Genomic DNA, 22,813 nt, shown 5'->3' with positions numbered 1-22,813 from the left:
GCAGGTGACCCGTCTTACATGTGGAGGTTTCATACTTGCATTGCGCCTGCACAAAGTGTGATGCATCAGGATTGCTCTAGTTCCTGAACGCCATTGCGGAGATATGTGTGTTAAACGTAATGGACTTTCTGTAATGTAGAGTTGTGTCTCTTGGAACTAATCCAAGAGTTATGGCTGTTATCAAAAGGTCTGAATGTTATTATAAATAGCCAATAAGATGGCCAAGTGTTGTAATAAAAAATTGAAAGCAATAAAGTATAGTAAATTTTAGTTCCCGTTCAAAACTCATCCTCCATATATATTCTCTTGTATTCTTCCTTTCTGCAGTGTAATTGAAACCGCTAATCTTTCTTCCAACAGTAAGAATCAAATTGCTCATTTGTTAGACAATTTAGTAAGATTTCAATGGATTTCTTAAAGAATCATGAGAATGTCACGAAGTCTGAGCCCCAATTTCCTCAAACCAATAAGTGCAAAATGATATATATGCGATCGAGAACACAAAAGTAAACTAATCACACAAAATGATAGGAGCCTTGCTTACTATAGAAGCATGTGGAGAAACAATTACAAGCACTCAAATATTCTTCCCACCTACTCGTGATTTAGGGTTTTGAGATCTCCTTGGCTCGATCATTCTAGGTAAAATTTTCAGCCCTATTTGTGTTAAAAGTTTGTTGAATTTGAAATGAGTTGAGACTCAAATTAAAGTAAAAATCAATACTCGTGGGAACGACTTCATACTTCCTCTTACTATACTACTATTGGTCTTGTGCACTTGCAAGTTAAAATTGGGTTTGCTTATATGATTGATAGGTATTTCGAGCTCACATCACCGAGCAAGCTTCACTGGTTCAAGTAGAGCTTAAGCGACCTACCAAACCGAAAACATAGTAAGTAAATTACAATGTTCATACAAAATTGAACAACAAGAAAGTCACATGCCCAAGGAAAAAAAAGTCCATGTAGCCAAGCCGTCAAATCCAAAATGAAAAGAGGGAAGCAAAGCAATTTTTGCATATGAAATTTCAAGCAACTAAACAGACTGAGGAAAAACAAGGCATGTACATGCCCATCGAGGCTCTACATAAAAAGTTCCATGTAGTTTGTTAGTCCCTTGTCTTTTCAGAAAAGTTCGTTGGGATCTCGTAGCCTTAAAGAAAGGCTATTCCAATGGCGATTGACATGTCCAAGGAGTAGTTTGCTTTCCTTCATGATGCTCATATGGTCTTTGTGGTAGTCGAGGACTAGTATTCTGCGGCAAGGAGAACAAGTGTGACCGGTAGTCGAGGTAAGCAGCCAGTGCAGCATCAATGGTGGAGTCCTCTGGGTCACAGTTGGGTGAATATTATTTTGTATTATGCTTTTTGCGAGTGCAGTGGTAATGGTGGCATTAGGGTGGTTAGGGATGGGGAAGGGACCTGTCTTGTTATGGTTGCTCCTCTTCAGAGGGGTACTGCTAGTCCTTTTCACGTAGAAGCATATTGGTAGCGTTACGAAGTGTTAACTAGCCATCCTATTGAGCTTTCGTATTTTCATTCAGAAAGTGATGCTTTACAATTGGTGTTTGTTATTTGATGCCACTTCTTCTACAACAATTCACAAAAATTTTACGACATTGTTGGAAAAAAATCACCTTGGAGATTTTAGTTTTCTTTTTCTTATGCAAATAATCGCAACTGATTCGGGTTTATGGGAAGTTACTGGGCGAGGGAAAACACAGTAGAAACGTGTAGGTTTTAGATTTGAATTTGAATCCCACGTAGAAACGTGTAGGGAAAACACAGTAGAAACGTGTAGGTTTTAGATTAAGAGGATAAACGTGGGTTTGTGTTTATCTTTTCTTTCATTCTTTTTTTAATTTGTGTTTTTCACTTTTTAGTGTTTGACATATTTATCCGGGGTTTAATAAATAATTTGTATTTTTTTTTGTTTTGTTATTTGTAGAGAGTTATAACCGTAATTTCATGGAATTCTAGTTAATAAGTAGTGTTTCGTTAATAATATTTATAAATTTTTTTTCAACTAATATTTACAGATTTTGAGGAGTGTTGTGAAAAATCCAAATTTCATATATGTTTGAAATTTTGAAACATTTTGGCGTCCCTCATCCTCTAATATTTTTTTTTTTATTTTAATAATGTATGATCTACCACACATTATGCTTGTGGTAAATAACAAAAGGTGATATGGGTACTAACAATAATGACCACAAGCCTTGTTTGTGGTGGCTTACTATATTAACGTCGGACTTTGCACGTGGTCATTCATTTTTATTTTATAACGGACTAAGATTTGTCCATGGTAAAAAATGTTATTCGCTACGTGCTTATTATACTCGTGATAAATTTTTACTTTTTATAACGAGCTTATTAAGCCAATGGTAGAATTGCGTGGTAGATAAACTGATGTCTTGTAGTGCATGCACATAGCTCTCAACTACATGTGTTTTTTTTTTTTTTTTCTTTTTTTCTCTGCAGCCCATGTTGATTGCATGATTTAAACTTTTCTCGCTAACAACATTTTCTAATGGAAAAGAAAAGAATCACATTCACAACGGGTGGAAACTTTGGACGCAAGATTCAAGAACCCTAGAGCATTTGCATAAGGCTATATAAGTACTGACTATCAACTTTTAGTTAGCATGCATACCACAAAATAAAAGTTCCAAATCCTTTGATCTTTTGCTGGTTCTTAAGCTCGTTACTGAAATGATGTCACCCTTAGTACTTCAGGTGAAACGATTGCAGCCGGAACTTATAACTCCGGCAAAGCCAACACCTCGAGAAACAAAGTTTCTCTCAGATATTGACGATCAAGAAGGCTTGAGGTTTCAGCTTCCAATCATAATGTGTTACAAAGACAACTCTTCACTTAATGAAAACCGTAATCCCATTAAAGTGATTAAGGAAGCCTTAAGTAGAGCATTAGTGTATTACTACCCTTTAGCTGGCAGGCTTAGGGAAGGGCCTAACAGAAAACTCACGGTCGATTGCAATGGTGAAGGTATCTTGTTCGTCGAGGCTTCTGCTGATGTCACACTTGAGCAACTAGGAGACAAAATTCTACCCCCTTGTCCACTCTTAGAGGAGTTCTTATTTAATTTTCCAGGTTCTGATGGAATTATTGGTTGTCCTTTGCTTCTGGTTCAAGTGAGTCAATTAATTATTAATTACATGTTAATTAGTTTTTCGTATTCATATTTGGTCATAGCCATTAACTCTTTACAAAAAAATTGAAGTAGGTTAAGGGTAAGAGTAGTGTTTTTTGCGTTAAGGTCACATACATACGCCGGAGATTTTTTGTAAGAAATTAGTGCAATCAACAACATATAAATTTTTAATGAAAATAAGGACATAAACAAGAAAGCGCTAATAATATTATTGTAAAGAAGTTGAAGTTTGGTGGCATCGCAACTGTTTTTAACTTTTTCATAAAATTGGCAACCTTTTTCATAAACGAAAATTTATCATGTTGCCATTACACCCAAACTTGAACTTATCTACGATACTACCATGCCTCTTTGTTCTTATGATTAAAGAAAGTTCATTAGGTGGTTTGGAAAAAAAAGGATTATGAGACGCTTTTTGTTATTTTTTGAAACTAATTTTTCTTCGACAATCCTTATGTTTAACGCTATATATTGTAAAATTTGTATACACACCGGATTGAGGAAATTACATTTCTACATGGTAATAGGTCCTAGGTTTTCTACTAGTCTCACATCACCTTTATTGCATAGGTTTTCCTTTGCCGTTCTTCTTCTAGGGTTTTTGCCTGTCGTCATGTCATCCTCTTTGTCTTCTATCTAATTTTTTTTATCTTCTATAAGCATTTTGTCAAAATTCCTCTGTATTTAAGGACTCTTTCAAGTCACTACAACATGCACGAGACTCTTTTGAAGAGACTCCATCTTTCTAGAATTTTATTCCTAATTTTTATGAAATTTTGGTTTCCTAATTAGATCATCTAATTTAGATAGCTTTTTTGTCTTTTCTTCTAAAAAATTGTTAACTAGCACGAATATGATGATCAAGAAAAAAGTCTAGTAACTAACTTTTGCAATACGCAGGTGACCCGTCTTACTTGTGGAGGTTTCATACTTGCATTGCGCCTAAACCACACAATGTGCGATGCACCTGGATTTGTCCAGTTCCTGACCGCCGTTGCGGAGATGGCAAGAGGCGCACATGCACCATTTATTCTACCAGTGTGGGAGAGAGAGCTCTTGTTTGCTCGAGATCCACCAAGAATTACATGTGCTCATCATGAATATGAAGACGTGATTGATCATTCTGATGGCTCATACGCATCCAATAACCAGTCAAACATGGTTCAACGATCCTTCTACTTTGGGGCCAAGGAGATGAGAGTCCTTCGACAACAGATTCCACCCCACCTAATTTCCACTTGCTCCACATTTGACTTGATCACAGCTTGTTTGTGGAAATGTCGCACTCTTGCACTTAAAATTAATCCAAAACAGGTTGTTCGAGTTTCCTGCATTGTCAATGCACGGGGAAAGCACAACAATGTACGTCTTCCCTTGGGATACTATGGCAATGCATTTGCATTTCCAGCTGCAGTTTCAAAGGCTGAACCTCTATGCAAAAATCCACTGGGATATGCTTTGGAGTTAGTGAAGAAGGCTAAAGCTACCATGAATGAAGAATACTTAAGATCAGTGGCAGATCTTTTGGTACTAAGAGGGCGACCTCATTATTCATCGACAGGAAGTAATTTTTTAGTTTCTGATATAACGCGTGTAGGTGTTGGCGATGTCAATTTTGGATGGGGACAGCCAGTATTTGCTGGACCCGCCAAGGCCGTGGATTTGATTAGCTTCTACATTCAACACAAAAACAACATTGAGGATGGAATATTGGTACCAATGTGGTTGCCATTCTCGGCCATGGAGAGATTTCAGCAGGAACTTGAGAGGATTACTCTGGAACCTAAGGAGGATATATGTAACAACCTTAGATCAACTAGGATCATGTCAATGATGTAATTGTTAAACGTAATGCACTTCCTGTAATGTAGAGTTGTGTCTCTTGGAACTAATCCAAGAGTTATGGCCATTATCAAAAGGTTTGAATGTTATAATAGATAGCCAATAAGATGGCCAAGTGTTGTAATAAAAATCTGAAAGCAATAAAGTTAAGTAAATTTCAGTTCCCGTTCAAAACTCATCCTCCATATATATTCTGTTGTATTCTTCGTTTCTGGAGTGTAATTGAAAACTGCTGATATTTCCTCCAACAGTAAGAATCAAATTGGTCATTTGTTAGACAATTTAGTAAGATTTCAATGGATTTCTTAAAGAATCATGAAAAGGTCAGAAAGTCTGAGCCTTAATTCCTCAAACCAATTAAGTGCAAAATGACATATATGCGATCGAGAACACAAAGGTAAACTAATCACACACAATGATAGGAGCCTTGCGTACTGGAGAAGCATATGGAGAAACAATTGCAAGCACTCAAATATTCTTCCCACCTACACCTAATTTAGGGTTTTGAGATCTCCTTGGCTCGTTCATTCTAGGTAAAATTTTCAGCCCTATTTGTATTAAAAGTTTGTTGAATTCGAATTGAGTTGAGACTCAAATTAAAGTAAAAATCAATACTCGTGGGAACAACTTCATACTTGTGTTTCACTGGTTCAAGTAGAGCTTAAGCGACCTACCAAACCGAAAACATAGTAAAGTAAATTACAATGTTCACACAAAATTCAACAACAAGAAGGTCACAAGCCCAAGAATAACATGTGTGACCGGTAGTGGAGGTAAGCAGCCAGTGCAGCATCAATGGTGGAGTCCTCTGGGTCAAAGTTGGGTGAATATTATTTTGTATTATACTTTTTGCGAGTGCAGTGGTAATGGTGGCATTAGGGTGGTTAGGGATGGGGAAGGGACCTGTCTTGTTACGGTTGCTACTCTTCAGAGGGCATATTGGTAGCGTTACGAAGTGTTCAACTAGCCATCCTATTGAGCTTTCGTATTTTCATTCAGAAAGGGATGCTTTACAAAAAATTTATGGCATATTGAAATTCTGTATACAAAAAATTTAGCTACGTCGATGCTACTTCTTCTACAACAATTCACAAAAGATAAATACTGTTAATGAGAATTTTCATTGCCACAATCGATTAAATGAAATCAACAATATATTGAATACTTATCTTTTAGGGAGTAGAAATCGCTCTCTACCGATGTTTCATTAGAACAACACTATAAGTTGAGGCCATTTAGACACTATCTTTATAAGAGTGGATTTCGTCTCTCAAAAATAATGTCTCAGTGTAACAGGTTACAACGTACTACCTTTGACCTTAGTTTGTACACTTGCAATACTCAAGTCCGACTAATAGTACTGTTCTTTTATTTGATAAATAGAAATTAGGGCAATTAGCATAAATAATCACTTTTTGACATTTAGTTGCAAAAATGATCATTTTTTTTAATATCGATGACGTATTAATCACATATCAACCACACAATGATGACATAACGACACCTAATCATTTCTGCAGCCAAATGTCAAAAAGTGATCATTCCTGCTAATTGCCCTAGAAATTAAACGATATACTAGCTAATGATGGGTCAATAGAGGAAAGGACAGGTTCTACTTTACAAACAACTATTAAGGGATTCATATGGAAGATTAAAATGTATTACACGTTGAAGCATTAAACAAAATAAAATAATGGAAAGGATCAACTAGGAATACATTGTTGTGCACCTTTGTGAGGATCAATAATTTGCCATGTAGATGAGAGGAAACAAAAGCCTACACAAGACTGTATCTTGAAATACCGCAAGGAGGAAGGCAGGATCAATTCTCCGACTCCCTCTCTGCTTCCTCTATTGTTGATAGCCACCGTCTCCTCACGCTTTGCATTGGGGCTCTCAATTCAAATTATGAATCTGAATTTGACCTCTTCTTGGAAGAATAGTGAATGTCTTTCCTTACAACTCAATTATAAATAAATTGCAAAAATGTTAACATTCCAACAAAATTAATCAGTTAATCATTATAACCAAGCATTTTGGCCTCAAATTGAAATCTATACTTCTTTCCCCAAAATATAGAGCAAGGAGATTGGGGTGAAGGTGAATATGTAAGACATATTCTGAAAGGCACAACAATAAGACATTTGAGTTGCAAATTGAATAAACCAAATGAATACACCAAATGAATACAAAAAATAAAAATAAAATTTTTGACTATCTCTTGAATTCGAAACATGATTGGGATTGATCTCATAATTGTCTTCTACTCCCTACAATTTAAATGCTCTTGCTAGTGAAAATCCTTTTTCTAGGGATCCTTGGTATCCCGTGATCATAATCGTTCATCGTATATCATGCGGTCAGTTTTTGTTAAGTAATATTCATATTTAATTTTAAATGTTGAAATGATTTATGATTGCACGATGTACGATGAACAGTCATGATCACATGATCCCTAAGATCCCTAGGAAAAGATCCAGCGAGGATCATTTTCCGAACTTAAAGTGCTTTATGGATGCTAAGTTTATACAAAATAATTGGGTAAAGTACAAAAAACTACCTCAACTATTGGTGTCATGACATTTTCGTACCTCATCTTTTAAAATTGACAATGTCATACCTCATCTTTAGAATTTGGTCCAATGTTATACCTTCCGTTACTTGGCCGTTTACTTTTCAGTTAAATGCTGACGTGGCTTGATTCGGGGCCCACTTTCTATTAAAAAATCATTAAAATATTATTAAAAACTAAAAAATATATATATATTTAATATTTTTAAATATTAAAATAATAATAAAAAAAAAAGTATATAAAAAAAAAGAAAAAAGAAAATAACCCTCAGTTCGTCCATCTCCCCTTCCTCTCTCTTCTCCCCATCTTCATCTTCTTCCCCCCCTCCCCCCACCTGCAAACCCCAAAAAAAAAAAAAAAAATTGAAAGCCCATCAACCCTCCCTGCAGATGAAGGAGAAGGAGAAGGAGAAGGAGAAGGAGGAAGAAGAAGAAGAAGAAGAAGGAGAAGAGGAAAAAAAGGAGAAGGAGGAAGGAAAAAAAAAAATCACACCCCCCCCCCCCCCCCGCGCTCAATTGAAAATGTTCGATTTCATTTAGTAAGGACTGGAATGGTAGAGACCTATAATACTTGGACCATCATAGGGAACAATTAGACAATGCTTTGTCTTCAAACGCCACAAGAGTGGGCAATGTTGAACCTATTATGGATGCTAATGAACAAGTCATGGATAGTATAAATGATGCTTTTCCATTTTCATTGAAAAACACCTATCAGGAAAGGGAAAATGACGTGCCTACAACAATGGACACTGCAGAGTTTGAACAATATGAAAAACTATTAAAAAAATGCCAACCAAGAGTTATACTTGGGGTGCGAGAGCTTTTCGGTTCTCACGGCCATTGTGAAACTAATGCACGGAAAAATAAAGTATCATATGTCAAACCAATGTTTCAATTACTTTTTGGGGGTTTTCAAGAGAATGCTTCCAAAGGACAATTGTTTGCTGAAAGACCATAGACATGCGCAAAAGGTGTTGAATGGTCTCGGATTGGGTTATGAAAAAATTCACGCTTACAAAAATAATTGGATAAATGCCCTGTATATTACTCTACACATAGAATAAAGCATTTATGAGGTTCAAAATGACATATGAGAATTGAATGACTAAGATCCCACAAAAAAGTCATGTGTTATCTGCCTTTGAAACCTAGGTTGTAGCGATTGTATATGTCGACGCATACTGCCACTGACATGACATGGCATAAGGAAAAACGGGTAGACAACGACGTGATGAGGCATCCTGCAAATGGGGAGGCATGGAAAGAGTTCGATTGAACGTTCCCCAAGATTGTTGCTGATCCCCAAAATGTTAGATTGGGGCTTGCCATTGACAGATTCAATTCGTTCGGGGTTCTAAACCTACACCACAGCACTTGGCCGATTTTCGTATTATCATATAATTTGTCGCCTTGGAAATGCATGAAAAAAAAAAACATGATGATGACTCTTTTGATAACTAAGGATCTTGGTAGGTCAATCGATGTTTACTTAAGGCCGTTGGTTGATGGGTTAAAGGATTTATGGACAAACGGTGTGCGCACGTACGATAAGTGTACTAGCAAGATGTTCACTTTATGGGCAGCAGTTATGTGGACTGTGAATGATTTTCCTACATATGCAATGGTTTTTGGGTGGAGCACTAGGTGTTATATGGCATGCCCTATATGTAAGGATAATGTAACATCTGGTTGCCACGCCGAAAAAGTTTGTTACCTTGGTCATCGGAGATGGTTGCCATGGGACCACGCGTGGCGTGAAAAGGATAAAAAGTTCGACGGGAAAAGAGAGCATCGCCTTAGACCTAAAGGATGGTTCAATGATCAGATTTTGGCACAGCTTAACCATTTGGATTTTTGCTCAGTTTAGTAAAATAGTGAGCAAGACTAGACCTTTTACACATATGACCTGGACGCACAAGTCTATGTTTTTTGAGCTCCCGTATTGGTCGAAACTAAAATTGAGACACAACCTCGACGTTATGCATGTTGAGAAAAATGTATTTGACACATTGGTAGGCATCATTCTAGATATTGAGGGCAAGACAAAGGACACGATCAAAGCTCATCTTGATTTGGAAAGAATGGGCATACGGAGGGGTTTATGGATGAATAGGGACAGTGATAAAGCCATAAGGGATCTTGCATTTTTTTTCATGCAATTGAATGACAAAAAAGAGTTTTTAAAGTTTGTATCGTCTGTAAAGTTTCCCGATGGGTATGCTTCTAATATCGTGCTTTGCATGAATGTTGATGAGGGTAAATTTGCTAGACTAAAGAGCCATGACTACCATGTGGTTATGCAACGCCTATTTGCTATGGGTATTCGACACCTATTGCCGAAAGATGTTGTGAAGCCAATCATGTTGTTGTCTAGATTTTTTTCCCAATTGATGGCAAGAACGTTGCGAATGACAGACATTAATCAATTGCACCATGACATTGTCCAAGTCTTATGCAAGTTTGAGATGATATTCCCTCCAGCTTTCTTCATAAGTATGATCCATGTGATGGTTCACTTGCTGGAAGAAGCATTGCGTGCTGGTCCTGTAACCTATTGATGGATGTATCCAATAGAAATGTATATAATCCTCATCATTTGTTTATTCATCATTAACCCACGCTTACTAATTTGTATCGTATCGTTTTATTTTGGTAGCCTTCTCGAGAAGTTGAAAAAAAAAAAAGAATGCAACAGCGCGAAGCCTGAAGGATCAATTATAGAGGCTTAGGTTTAATATGAGTCACTTACATTTTGTGGAATGTATTTAAAAGATGTGGAGATGACTTTCAATCGTCCTCAGCATAATAGTGACTGGGGTGTGAGAAAGGAGAAACTTTCAGTTTTTGCCTAATGTGTACGACCCTTTAGAGATCTTGTAAGAGGCGAGTCGTTTTCCAAAAATTACATAGAGGTAGCGCATTGGTTCGTACTAAACAATTGTGAAGAGAGAATAGCATACCTAGATGAGCATGAAGAGATGATGAAGCAAAAACATCCATCACATTTGTATGCCAAGAAACACCAAGAATTATTTCCACAGTGGTTTCTCGAATATGTAAGTTATAAGTGTTTTGTATTCGACATATATATTGTAGTATTTAATTTTCTCAAACTAACAGGTGTATGTTTTTGTATAATGTTAGGTGAATAAATTGAAAGCATCGAATTCCCCTACTTATAGTGAAGAGTTATATAACTTGGTATTTGGCCTGATTTCGCTGAATTGTTCTTGGGTTGCCATGTTAACGGCGTCAAGTTTTTGGGGGCTCCACGAGATGCTAAGTTGTGTATGCAAAACAGCACAGGTGGAGGCGGAAGTACAGACATTGATTTATATGGCAAACTAACAAGTGTCATGCAATTGCTTTACAAAGACTGATGCCAAGTGATCATGTTTAAGTGTCAATGGTTTGATACAAACCCAAATAGGCAGGGAAGTGTTAAAATCGACCATGGCTTACTATCTGTGAACACTAATATAAGTTGGTACGATGACGACCCTTACATTTTGGCAAACATGGCAAAACAGATTGTGTATCTAGATGACCCTAAATCAAGGGAGAGGTTGTAAAGTTGTTCAGAAGATGGATCGAAGGAATGTGTGTGCTATACCAGAACAAGACCCTACTAACGACAACGTCCCTGACCAACGTTTAGAATCTTCAATGGAAAATGTTGCGGAAACACTTTGAAATACAAATCTTATCCAAGAACTGTTTTAGATACAAGGAGTGGCTTCAATTGAAATACCAATTCAGTCAATTATAATTGATCTCGATAATCTTTTGCGATACGATAATGTAGTGGGCCTGAATGACGAAGGTGACGTACCTATCAAGGAGGAGGATTGTGAGACTAAAAGTGATGATAGCGACGCTAGTGAAAGTTATTATAGTTTGGATGATGAATAATACAATTTATTTGTGAATTGCTCTGTAAAACATATTAAATGATATATATATATTTTTTTTTTGTAATTTATATATCTTATATGTTATAAATAAATTGCTTTTATTTGAATAAATATAAATTAAAAAAAAAATTGAACTGGGTAAATTAAATTTTCAGCTCATTGTGCGACGAACAAGAAAGCATTTGCACAACAATTAAATTCCTTTTCATCGCGCAAGGAGGTGAAAATTTTGACTTTCTGAGCGGCCACGAAAATAATTTCATGAAAATTTGATTTTTTTGCGTAAGAACCTCGGGATTTAATTGAAATTGCAAACATTTTTCCCCTCATCTCTTGCTCTTTGTAAACTTTCTCCCTTCAACAGCCGTCTCTCTCACTAAATCTTTGTCACCCTCCCTCTCGGCCTCTCACCCTCTCGCCCACTTGCACTCTCTCTTCCTCCTTCAACAACCCTCTATCTTCCTCCTCTAACAACCCTCTCTCTCTGAGGTAATTTTAGAATTATTTGCAAATTCTTAATAATTAGGGTTCTAATCTGTCGAGTGCAAATTTTGAATTAGGGTAGTAATACAAATTCATTGCTTGTTAGTTGTTTGCAAATTCTTGGATATGTTTGTTTCTGGGTCTGAGTTGTGATTTCTGAATGTTCTAATTTCTCTGATTTTATCTGGGTTTTAATAATTTTTCTCAACGGCACAGGGAATCCTCCTCTTCGTCAAGTTGCTTTCTCTTGTCCATTTGATTATTCAATTCATGAATCCCTCACTTACCCGTCTTTGATTCAATTGTTTCCGAACTTTTTTTCAGAAATATTTCTTGTTATTTTATTGATTTGGGTAAATTGGGTATTTGCGGATATGGTGAGTTTAGTTTAATTCTAGTGAGCAAATGGTGGTTGCCCGCCAGTTAGTGAATCTCTTAGTTTGTACTCTATGCCCTCTAGTTGATAGTTTGAAATTTGAATGTTTGGCACTTTTTGACTTTGAATTAGTTTAATGGGTGTTTATTGAAGTCTTAGTTTGGTTTTGTACTCGCATTGCTCACCAGGATTAATCTGCATTTCAAGTTCATACTATACTTTGGTTAGATTTGGCAGATTGTGTTTATTTAGATTTTGGACTAGATAGTTCGAGTATTTAGAGAGCCTAGCTAGCAACCATAAGAACCACAAACACAAGTTGCTAGCCCAATATAGCACAGTAAACGACTATTACTAAATGACAACACAATTCCTAATTAAAACATCACTTAAGAGAAATCAAGTTACTAGAAATATTAAATCGAATTTGAAGCGGCTACCAAACCAAAATTAATGGCACTGCATCAAAAGCTTTTTATGAGTTTACTGCTTGATATCTACAGCTTGTTTTTGCTTTTCTCTAGTCCTATTTGTTGTTCTTATAAATCGAATTTGAATAAGACTTTTGTTATTACGTTTCTTGATATCAGTTTTACTTGTTCAAATACCACCTAGTTGTTGGTCCTCACTTTTCATGTTTATATGACCTTCTTTATAGAAAGTGTGATACCAACTACCAAAAGTTGATATAAGCTTGCAAATAAAATTTTCTTCCACTAAGTTGTTTAGGCATCAGTGTTTTGCTACACGAGGGAAAGGGTAGTATTACAAATTCAGTTATGAAAATAAAATAAAAACCTTTGTTCTTGTAAGTAGTGTAGAGAAGATGTTACCTTAAATAATGATCTAATTAGCTTTTGTTTGTCATTTCAATTACAAAATGTGTGTGTGTATTATGGATCTTTATGTGGGGCACATATATATGCATTGAATTTTTTTTTTTTTTCTAATTGTGCGGATGTCGTAGCTTATTAGAAGTCGTAAGACGGTGACGACTGCACCTCATTTGATTCTCCCGCTTCCTACTTCAGCCGCCACTACTCCAGTAGAAATGGACCCCAGGCTGGTTAATCTGGTTGATCCGGTTGGTCCCCGGGTCTCCCAGGTGCCGGCATCATTAGCCTCTTTAGTGGCGATACTTGTTGTGGTCACCGCCACCCTCGTATGCGCAACACGACATCAGCATCCACTACTGATGCCTCGGGGTCACAACAAGGTAAAGTTAAATAACTCCTTTTATTGCCTTGTGAATTTAGTTATTCGCATATTAAGTGCAATCAAATTTTTTACATACTGCAACTGTGTGTTAGGTCCAAATCTGGCCTATCCAACTGTGTGATTAGGGTTGGGCACGGGCCGGGCTGGGTAGAGGGATTTGAGTTTGGGAACCGGATCTAATCTGGTCCGTTTCAAACGGTCCAATTCAATGAGGGTCCATTGGTCCAATTACCCTTTTTTTTTTTTTTCATTTTTGGGCATACTGCACTGCCGGTTTTTTTTTTTCCTTTCTCCTCTTCATATCATCTTCACACCCACCAATCCAAACCCTCCTAAATCCAACAGCGCGCCGCCTCTTTCCACAAACTTCCCCTTTCTCTCCTCTCAACCATGGCTTCCTCTGCCTTGCTCCACTCCTCGTACGGCTCTGGCGTCTGGTCCAAGAAGGAATGGGTCATCTCCGAGGTGGTGGAGAATTCGAAGTCGAATTTGCAAATTGGTGAGTCTGCAGGTCCACAATGTAAAGCTGCACTTCAAGAAACTACTCGTATCATTGAACAAAGTCTTACAACTAATGGAAAAGCAATAAGGGCATTGTTTGGTGTAGGCCAGGTTGGAATTTCACACTTTGCACCCACCATTTGTAAATCATGAGTCCAATTCCCACCGATGGGATATTTTTTTTTCACTTGTTACTTACATATTGACCAAGTCTGTGTGCAGCTTGATATTGATGGTGACTTCATGTATTTTCTGGCGGATGCTGCTGTTATAGCAGTAAAAGTTACTTCTTTCTTAGTTTTGTCACTCCGTTTTCAGTTTATCAAATTATTGATGTTTATTTGCTTGACACTTTGTAGTTTTAATATGGAAATCCCAATAGAGTGAGTTGCAGAGGGGAGGGATAGAGATGAAATAGAGGGAGAGTTAGTGAGAAAGATGGAGAATTTTGTTTGAGAGACAGACAATTTTTGGACGGTGGAAACGGTCCGGGTCGGGGACCTGTTTCCTCAACTGTCATATTCCGGCCCAGGCCCCCACCATATCCCGGGCTCAACTCCATTGTAGCACGATATTATTCACTTTGGACCCCAACCACGCTCTCACGGTTTTGTTTATGGGAACTCACACAAGAACTTCCCAGTGGGTCACCCATCCTGAGATTGCTCTCGCACAAACTCGCTTAACTTCAGAGTTCCGATGAACTCTGAAGCCAGTGAGCTCCCAAAAGGCCTCGTGCTAGGTAGAGATAAGAATATACATATAAGGCTTACAGGATCCACACCCATGGGCGATGTGGGATCTTACATCAGCAATTAGGACTTGCCCCACCTCACAACTAAAGTGGACTCGCCCTGCCCCGCCCTGTTTCAGATTTTAAAAAAAAATAATTGGACCCGCCCCGAACTGCTTAAACCTGCCCCTACCCACGGGTCCATGCCTCGTTTGCCCACCCCTATTTGTGATTGTTGTTGGATATCATATATTATTATTACAATGTCCAGGGTTTGGGAATTGTTATAACTTTAGGGAGGTTCTGCCAAATTTTTGGTATAATTTGTAATGTTTGTTTGACTATTTTTTATTTTTATTTTTTTTCAGCAAAGAAAAATACTCGGGGATCTTGTCGCTAGTTGAAGATTGTGAAGGTCACCCAAGTGACCAATGGATGTATCACGATCAAATACAATGATTGCATTGGGCTGCACCAACGCCGAAGCAGCATAGCGCATTAGCCCACGACATTGGTCACGTCGTTTGGACCTATTGCCTTATGCGATAGAAGTATTGGAAGGCAATGCCAGACGTGGTGAGGACGAAGGTGCGCACTTATTTGTCAATAAGTATCTTGCCTTTTTATTGCTTTTTCTTTAAATTTTATATATTTATATTACGTATGTAATTAATTTGCTACATTGCAAACGAATTACAATTTCAACAACATCAATGACAATATGTTGGTGTACATCAACATGCTCTTCGCTGAACAGTACAAGCAGTGGAAGAGAGATGTGCACCAATATTTTTAGACATTTGATGATTCGCAGGTCGCTCTTGAGGAAGGTTGCTTGAAGGAGTTTGAGGATCGGGAAAAAATTAGGTGTTGCTCTGCAGTCATTTTTAGGAGTCCAACTATGTGGTACATTTTTTATATTAAGTCTAAAAGTATTATACGTTTATTACTAATGTTTATTGATTTTTTTTATGTTTCATTTAAATTAGAACTAATACATTTATTTTTTGTATAACAGAGGAAGGCAAAAGCCAACAAGATCAATCGGGAGAAGAAGACTTTTCTCCACCATTCGGGTTCGAGGCCCTTCTCATATAGGATGGAGGTGCGGCGAGAGGTAATAATAAAACTTTTCATATTCAATTTTTAATATGTTAGTAATATTAATTTTTCTTTCATACTAACATTTTTCTTATCATGTTCTATTCAAGGGGTTCAAAATTCCCGAAGATTGATGTCTTTGTAGACGTTTATGTTCGACACAGGGATGAGTTGGCCGAGTCCTTTCATGTAAGTATTCTTCAATTGTAATTACTGTCTTATGCATTCAAGTATCATAGTTATTATTTGAATGTTATTATTAATATTTCATGTTATATTACACATACGCTGATGATGGAGAAGAGATAGTTGGTTCTTTAGGAGTCCGCCTCCCACCTTCCTCCTCAGACTCCGCTTGAGTTTGTGGATCCCCTCGAGGATGCGAGGTTTTAGACCTTTACAGACACCTTGGATCAAACTCTCAGGCGAAGGTTGAGGACATATTGTAAAGGGATAAGGAATGCTCGGTGGCGGGAACCTTAAGCCTTTTCATCCTCCCAGTCGAAGGGTGAGGTGACAGCTTTGACAGTAGGGGTGGCCGACCTTAGGACTAAGCTCGCCACGTATAAGCGCCAGATGTCACTAATTGTACAGGCCCTCAGTCAGTTCAGCATTCGTCTCCCAGATATTTGTCCCCTATCGACGTGCTAGCCCCTCCAACCCGAGCATGCGCAGAACTCTACCCCTTCAACCTCTAAGCCTATGCTCAACCCCGAGCCTTTCTTGCCCCAATCTTTCCATCTGCTTGCGAATGACGACCCCATGGATTATTCCACATTTTTTTCTTAGTTGTTTAGTCCCTTACTTTTAAAACTTTTTCCTTATACATACATTTTATTTTTATTTTAAATTAATTAATTTTCTTTTCACTACATTTTTTTTTATCTCAATTTAATTTTTTTTATTTTTTTATAAATTTAAACCCAAAACAAAAAATATATTTTTTTTTTTTTTTTTTTTTTTGCGATAACTCATTTTCGTCGCACAAGAACATGTCGTTGCGCAAAGTTTTTAGACACGAATATTAGTCGTCCTAGGTTTGTATCCTGGCATTTTGTGCGACAAACATATTTATTCCTAAAAATTCGGTGCAACGAATGAGGAATTGTCGGGCCTTATTTTCCGCAACCAATGCTTTTGTTCATCACACAAAGTCTTTCTTCACAATCTTTGCGCGACCGATTCTGCGTGACAAAGTTTTCGTTGCGCATACGTTTGTGCGACACTATTAAGCTTTGGGCGACCAATTATTGTTTGTCGTGCTAAATGTTAAATGTGGTAGTGATTGATTTTTACTTTAATTTGAGTCTCAACTCAATTCAAGTTCAACAAACTTTTAACAAAATAAGGCTGAAAATTTTAACTAGAATGAACGAGCCAAGTAGATCTCAAAACCCTAAATTATGAGGTGGGTGGGAAGAATATTTGAGTGCTTGTAATTGTTGCTCCATATGATTCTACAGTAAGCAAGGTTCCTATCATTGTGTGTGATTAGTTTACTTTTATGTTCTCGATCGCTTATATATCATTTTGCTCTTATTGGTTTGGGGAAATAAAGGCTCAAACTTCTTGACATTTTCATGATACTCGAAGAAATCCATTGAAATCTTACTAAATTGTCTAACATATGGGCAATATGATTCTTACTGTTAGAGGAAAGATCAGCAGTTTTCAGTTATACTACAGAAAGGAAGAATACAAGAGAATATATATGGAGGATGGCTTTTGAACGGCAACTGAAATTTAATTTTATTTCTTTCAATTTTTTATTACAACACAAGGCCATCTTATTATTGGCTATTTATAATAACATTCAGACCTTTCGATAACAGCTATAACTCTTGGATTAGTTCCAAGAGACGCAACTTTACATTACAGAAAGTGCATTACGTCTAACACTTACATCATTGACATGATCCTAGTTGATCTAAGGTTGTTACATATATCCTCCTTAGGTTCCTGAGTAATCCTCTCTAGTTCCTGCTGAAATCTCTCCATGGCCGAGAATGGCAAACACATTGGTACCAATATTCCATCCTCAGTGTTGTTTTTGTGTTGAACGTAGAAGCTAATCAAATCCAAGGCCTTGGCGGGTCCAGCAAATACCGGTTGTCCCCATCCAAAATTGACATCTCCAAAACCTGCACGCGTATTATCAGAAACTATGAAATAACTTCCTGTTGATGAATATTGAGGTCGCCCTCTTAGTACCAAAAGATCTGCCACTGATCTTAAGTATTCTTCATTCATGGTAGCTTTAGCCTTCTTCACCAACTCTAAAGCATATCCCAGTGGATTTTTGCATAGAGATTCAGCCTTTGAAACTGCAGCTGGAAATGCAAATGCATTGCCATAGTATCCCAAGGGAAGACGTACATTGTTGTGCTTTCCCCGTGCATTGACAATGCATGAAACTCGAACAACTTGTTTTGGATTAATTCTAAGTGCAAGAGTGCGACATTTCCACAAACAAGCTGTGATCAAGTCAAATGTGGAGCAAGTGGAAATTAGGTGTGGTGGAATCTGTTTTCGAAGAACTCTCATCTCCTTGGCACCAAAGTAGAAAGATCGTTGAACCATATTTGACTGGTTACTGGATGCGTATGAGCCATCAGAATGATCAATCACGTCCTCATATTCATGATGAGCACATGTAATTCTTGGTGGATCTCGAGCGAACAAGAGCTCTCTTTCCCACACTGGTAGAATAGAAGGTGCATGTGCGCCTCTTGCCATCTCCGCAATGGCTTTCAGGAACAGGAGCAATCCAGGTGCATCACACATTGTGTGGTTTAGGCGCAATGCAAGTATGAAACCTCCACATGTAAGACAAGTCACCTGCATATTGCAAAAGTTAGTTACTAGACTTTTTTCTTGATCATCATATTTGTGGTAGTTAACAATTCTTTAGAAGAAAAGACCAAAAAAAAAAAAAATCATCTAAATTAGATGATCTAATTAGGAAACAAAAAATTCATAAAAATGAGGAATAAAATTCAAGAAAGATGGAGTTTCTTTGAAAGAGTCTCGTGCCTCTTTACTTGAAAGAGTCTTTAAATATAGAGGAATTTAGACAAAATGCTTATAGAAGAGAAAAATTTAGATAGAAGACAAAGAGGACGACATGATGACAGGCAAAAAACCTAGAAGAAGAACAGCAAAGGAAAACTTACACAATAAAGGTGATGTAGAAATATAATTTCCTCAATTCGGTGTGTATACAAATTTTACAATATATAGGGTTAAAGATAAGGATTGTCCAAGAAAAATTAGTTTTGAAAATAATGAAAAGCATCTCATAATCTTTTCTTTCCAAAACCACCTAATGACTTTCTTTAATCATAAGAACAACGAGGCGTGGTACTATCATAGATAAGTTCAAGTTTGGGTGTGGTGGCAGTATGATAAATTTTCGTTTATGAAAAGGGTTGCCAATTTTATAAAAAAAGTTAAAAACAGTTGCGGTGCCATCAAACTTCAACTTATTTACAAATATTGTTAGGGCTTTCTTGTTTATGTCCTTATTTGTCATTAAAAATTTCATATGTTGTTGATTGCACTAATTTCTTAAAAAAAATCTCCGGCGTGTGTATGCGACCTTAACGCAAAAAAACACTACACATACCCTTAACCTACTTCAAATTTTTTGTAAAGAATTAATGGCTATGACCAAATATGAAGACGAAAAACTAAATAACATGTAATTGATAATTAATTGACTCACCTGAACCAGCAGCAAAGGACAACCAATAATTCCATCAGAGCCTGGAAAATTAAATAAGAACTCCTCTAAGAGTGGACAAGGGGGTAGAATTTTGTCTCCTAGTTGCTCAAGTGTGACATCAGCAGAAGCCTCAACGAACAAGATGCCTTCACCATTGCAATCAACCACGAGCTTTTTGTTAGGCCCTTCCCTAAGCCTTCCAGCTAAAGGGTAGTAATACACTAATGCTCTACTTAAGGCTTCCCTAATCACCTTAACGGGATTATGATTTTTATTAACTGAAGGGTTGTCTTTGTAACACATTATGATTGGAACCTGAAATCTAAAGCCTTCTTGGTCGTCAATATCTGAGAGAAACTTTGTTTCTTAAGGCGTTGGCTTTGCCGGAGTTATAAGTTCCGGTTGCAATCGTTTCACCTGAAGCACTGAGGGTGGCATCATTTCAGTAACAATATTAAGAACTAGCAAAAGATCAAACGATTTGGAACTTTTATTTTATGGTATGTATGCTAACTAAAAGTTGATACTCAGTACTTATATAGTGTTATGCAGATGCTCTAGGGTTCCCGAATCTTCCGTCCAAGTTTCCACCCATTGTGAATGTGATTCTTTTCTTTTACATTAAAAACGTTGTTAGAAAGAAACGTTTAAATCAACTGACAAAAAAAAAAAAAAAAAACACATGTTGAGAGCTATGTGCATGGGACCATTTCACAGCTGACACCACTGAAAAAAAAAAAAAAAAAAAAAAAAAAAAAAAAAAAACAAGAACATGTTGTTGAGAGCTCTGTGCAGGGGACCATTTCACAGCTCACACCACAGATTCGTACATATACATAAGAGGACAGGTGTTCGGTAGAAAACCTTTGATAGGAATGGAAGGGAAAAGGCCAACATCGTAGGTCACTGCCCCAATTACAGCTGTCACTTTTGTAAAACATCGATCAGACGTATGCTATGAATGAAAACATTGTTGTTTTATAATGACTGGCATGTTAGCACGGGAGAATATTGTTTCACATTATTGTTATAATTTTGACTCATCTGCTATGGTGACTACTCAATTGTGAGTACAAATCCTCTTCGAATCTTAAAAAAATTAAGCCTAAGGATCAGATAATCCGGCCTATTAAAATTTGATCCAATAGTTACAAATAGAGAATCTCTCTAAAAGTTATAATAATTGTAGTCGTTAGATCAAATTTCAACGGTCAAAATCATTTGATCCTTAGGCTCATTTTTTTTAGATCTGGAGAGGATCGTACTCCTCAATTATCTCATGATAAAAGTTTGTAATGATGAAGAAAGTTGGAGCTCTGTAAAATTAATCGATAATATAGGGAGTAGCTTAATCACTTACAAGCAGATGCAAGGTCCTTTTTTATCCGATGTGGAATTCATACTCCTAATACGCCTATTCCCTATTCAAGTGTGCCGAATTTTTAAGCTTAGCACGTGAACCACACAAACTAGGTGGCGTGGAGCACGTCAAGTGTTGGCCTTCACACATATGACAATTTGGTCTGATACCATAATGAAAGTTAAGGTTCCATCGCATTTAATACTACGGTCTAGTGGTATTCCTCTTCACTTGTAAGTGAGAGATTTTAGGTTCAATTCTCGTTAAAGGCAAATTTGAACCACATTATTGTTAGTCCATTATGAGTCTAAGCCCATCTTCTTTCCCTCAGTGTAGATAATGTTGTTTGTTAAAAAAAAAAAAAAAAAAAGTTGAGGTTCGATCATAAAATTAATTGACAATATAAAGAGTAACTCAATTACTTATAAGTACATGCAAGGTCATTCCCTCACCTAATATGAGATTCATACTCTCAACATTTCATTGTTAAGCAAATATGTACAAAAACAAAATGGAACAAATAATTCGATCACTTGACAAAATAGAACTCACTGAAGACAATATTATGTTTGTTAAAATGGAAATGGAGTTTCTGATTACACCCAACTTTTATCTCCATACCCAACGAACTCTTTTTACTCTACAAGATTTTAAAAACTTAAATATCTACTCTCCGCACTCACCAAATCTTCCAAAATTACCCTTTCCAAATCCTTCTTCATCTTACACGATATATCTTCTCATCCAACAACCTCCCCTTCAATATGAGGCTGCCGAACCCACTTTCCTCCATCAATATTCGGTTCTTCATCAAGCTATGCACACTCTTTTGAGAATTCAACTTAATTATAAGGAACATGAAACCAGCAGCTCTTTGCAACTAATAGTGAATTATGTCTTTATTTGCATTCATTTAAGTTGGTGGTTAGCCATCCAATTGTTCTTCCCCATCAATTTTTAGAAGAAATCAAACCAAAGTAGACTCGAGTGTTCATATATTCATTGGAGTTGAATATAACAATACGTAAAATTCCATCACTAAGAAGCCAAATTGTATCAAGACTTTGTAACAGCAGCATGAAGGTCAGGAGTCGACTTGGAGGAGAAGATTGCGAGCGGGTTCAACTAGCACTGGTTAACCGAACCCTCGATTCCATGTTCATAGCTATTGGTTAATCCTCAACTCTTATGTTCGGTGCTTAACTTCCGAACATGGAACTTTTTGTCAAATTTTGTGTTCGGCATGTTCAAATTCATGATTCAACCTAGTTGTATTTTATTTAAGAAAAGAGAAACAAACCCAAGAGGATTTCAGAGAAAAGTGACGGCTTAGGGTAGAACATTGCAGCTCAAACGTCACTTACATACTTCAATGATGATAAGACCTAGACTTCAAGTCTTACTCGATGTATTGATACATTGTAATACTACAATGTTCTTTTCATTCATCAACCTTTCATCCTTCTTACAATCTCCTTATATAGTGACTAGGCCAACTTAGCTACTAAGAAACTGACTAACAACCTTATCTCTTACTATAACCAACTAACCAACTAACCAACTAACCAATTAACCAATTTGATAATGCTGACACATCATCCTAGTCAGCATCCTATCAATACCGCCCCTTGAAATGAGGCTTGTACAACAAGACTTAAATCCACACAAAAGGCAGACCACAAAGTCTGCAATACAAGTAATCACATTTGAGCAACTAAGGCGAATCGATTCTTCAAGTTTGCATAAACCTCCCATGTAGCTTCTTCAGACGTGTGATTTTGCCATTGGACCAAAACCTCAGTGCTTGCTATATTC

At 37.0% G+C, this 22,813-nt stretch overlaps 2 protein-coding genes and 1 pseudogene across 14 annotated transcripts; 2 read left to right on the top strand and 1 right to left on the bottom strand.

Moving 5' to 3' along the window:
- Positions 1-2,631: 2,631 nt before the first annotated feature.
- Positions 2,632-5,058, top strand: LOC137711450 (alcohol acyl transferase 1 allele GSa-like; annotated as a pseudogene). Its single transcript, XR_015963745.1, has 2 exons — positions 2,632-3,152; positions 4,073-5,058. The product of XR_015963745.1 is annotated as an alcohol acyl transferase 1 allele GSa-like (transcript).
- Positions 5,059-11,704: 6,646 nt separating this feature from the next.
- On the top strand, positions 11,705-18,942 carry LOC137711639 (uncharacterized). Of its 12 annotated transcripts, none has more exons than XM_088696062.1 (9): positions 11,705-11,991; positions 13,329-13,577; positions 13,672-14,191; positions 14,303-14,356; positions 15,182-15,389; positions 15,628-15,680; positions 15,832-15,930; positions 16,025-16,103; positions 16,236-18,942. In XM_088696062.1, the coding sequence occupies exons 5-9, from the start codon at positions 15,378-15,380 to the stop codon at positions 16,305-16,307; spliced, it is 315 nt and encodes a 104-aa protein (XP_088552188.1). In that variant the 5' UTR covers positions 11,705-11,991; positions 13,329-13,577; positions 13,672-14,191; positions 14,303-14,356; positions 15,182-15,377; the 3' UTR covers positions 16,308-18,942. The 12 variants fall into 12 exon arrangements, 4 of the variants coding, with proteins under 4 accessions (XP_088552188.1, XP_088552187.1, XP_088552190.1 ...); XM_088696061.1 differs by having other exon boundaries at positions 15,182-15,401; XM_088696064.1 differs by having other exon boundaries at positions 15,182-15,401; positions 16,218-18,942.
- LOC137711269 (alcohol acyl transferase 2) lies at positions 17,638-20,282 on the bottom strand. Its single transcript, XM_088696060.1, has 2 exons — positions 19,639-20,282; positions 17,638-18,752 (listed from the first exon to the last, which is right to left on the bottom strand). The coding sequence occupies exons 1-2, from the start codon at positions 19,939-19,941 to the stop codon at positions 17,814-17,816; spliced, it is 1,242 nt and encodes a 413-aa protein (XP_088552186.1). The 5' UTR covers positions 19,942-20,282; the 3' UTR covers positions 17,638-17,813.
- Between the last annotated feature and the right edge of the window lie 2,531 nt (positions 20,283-22,813).

Source organism: Pyrus communis, chromosome 6, assembly GCF_041283825.1.
Source record: "Pyrus communis isolate YQ-2024b chromosome 6, ASM4128382v1, whole genome shotgun sequence".
Taxonomy (NCBI): domain Eukaryota; kingdom Viridiplantae; phylum Streptophyta; class Magnoliopsida; order Rosales; family Rosaceae; genus Pyrus; species Pyrus communis.
Note: the sequence above shows the minus strand (reverse complement) of the source record. Positions and strands in the feature narration are given on the sequence as shown.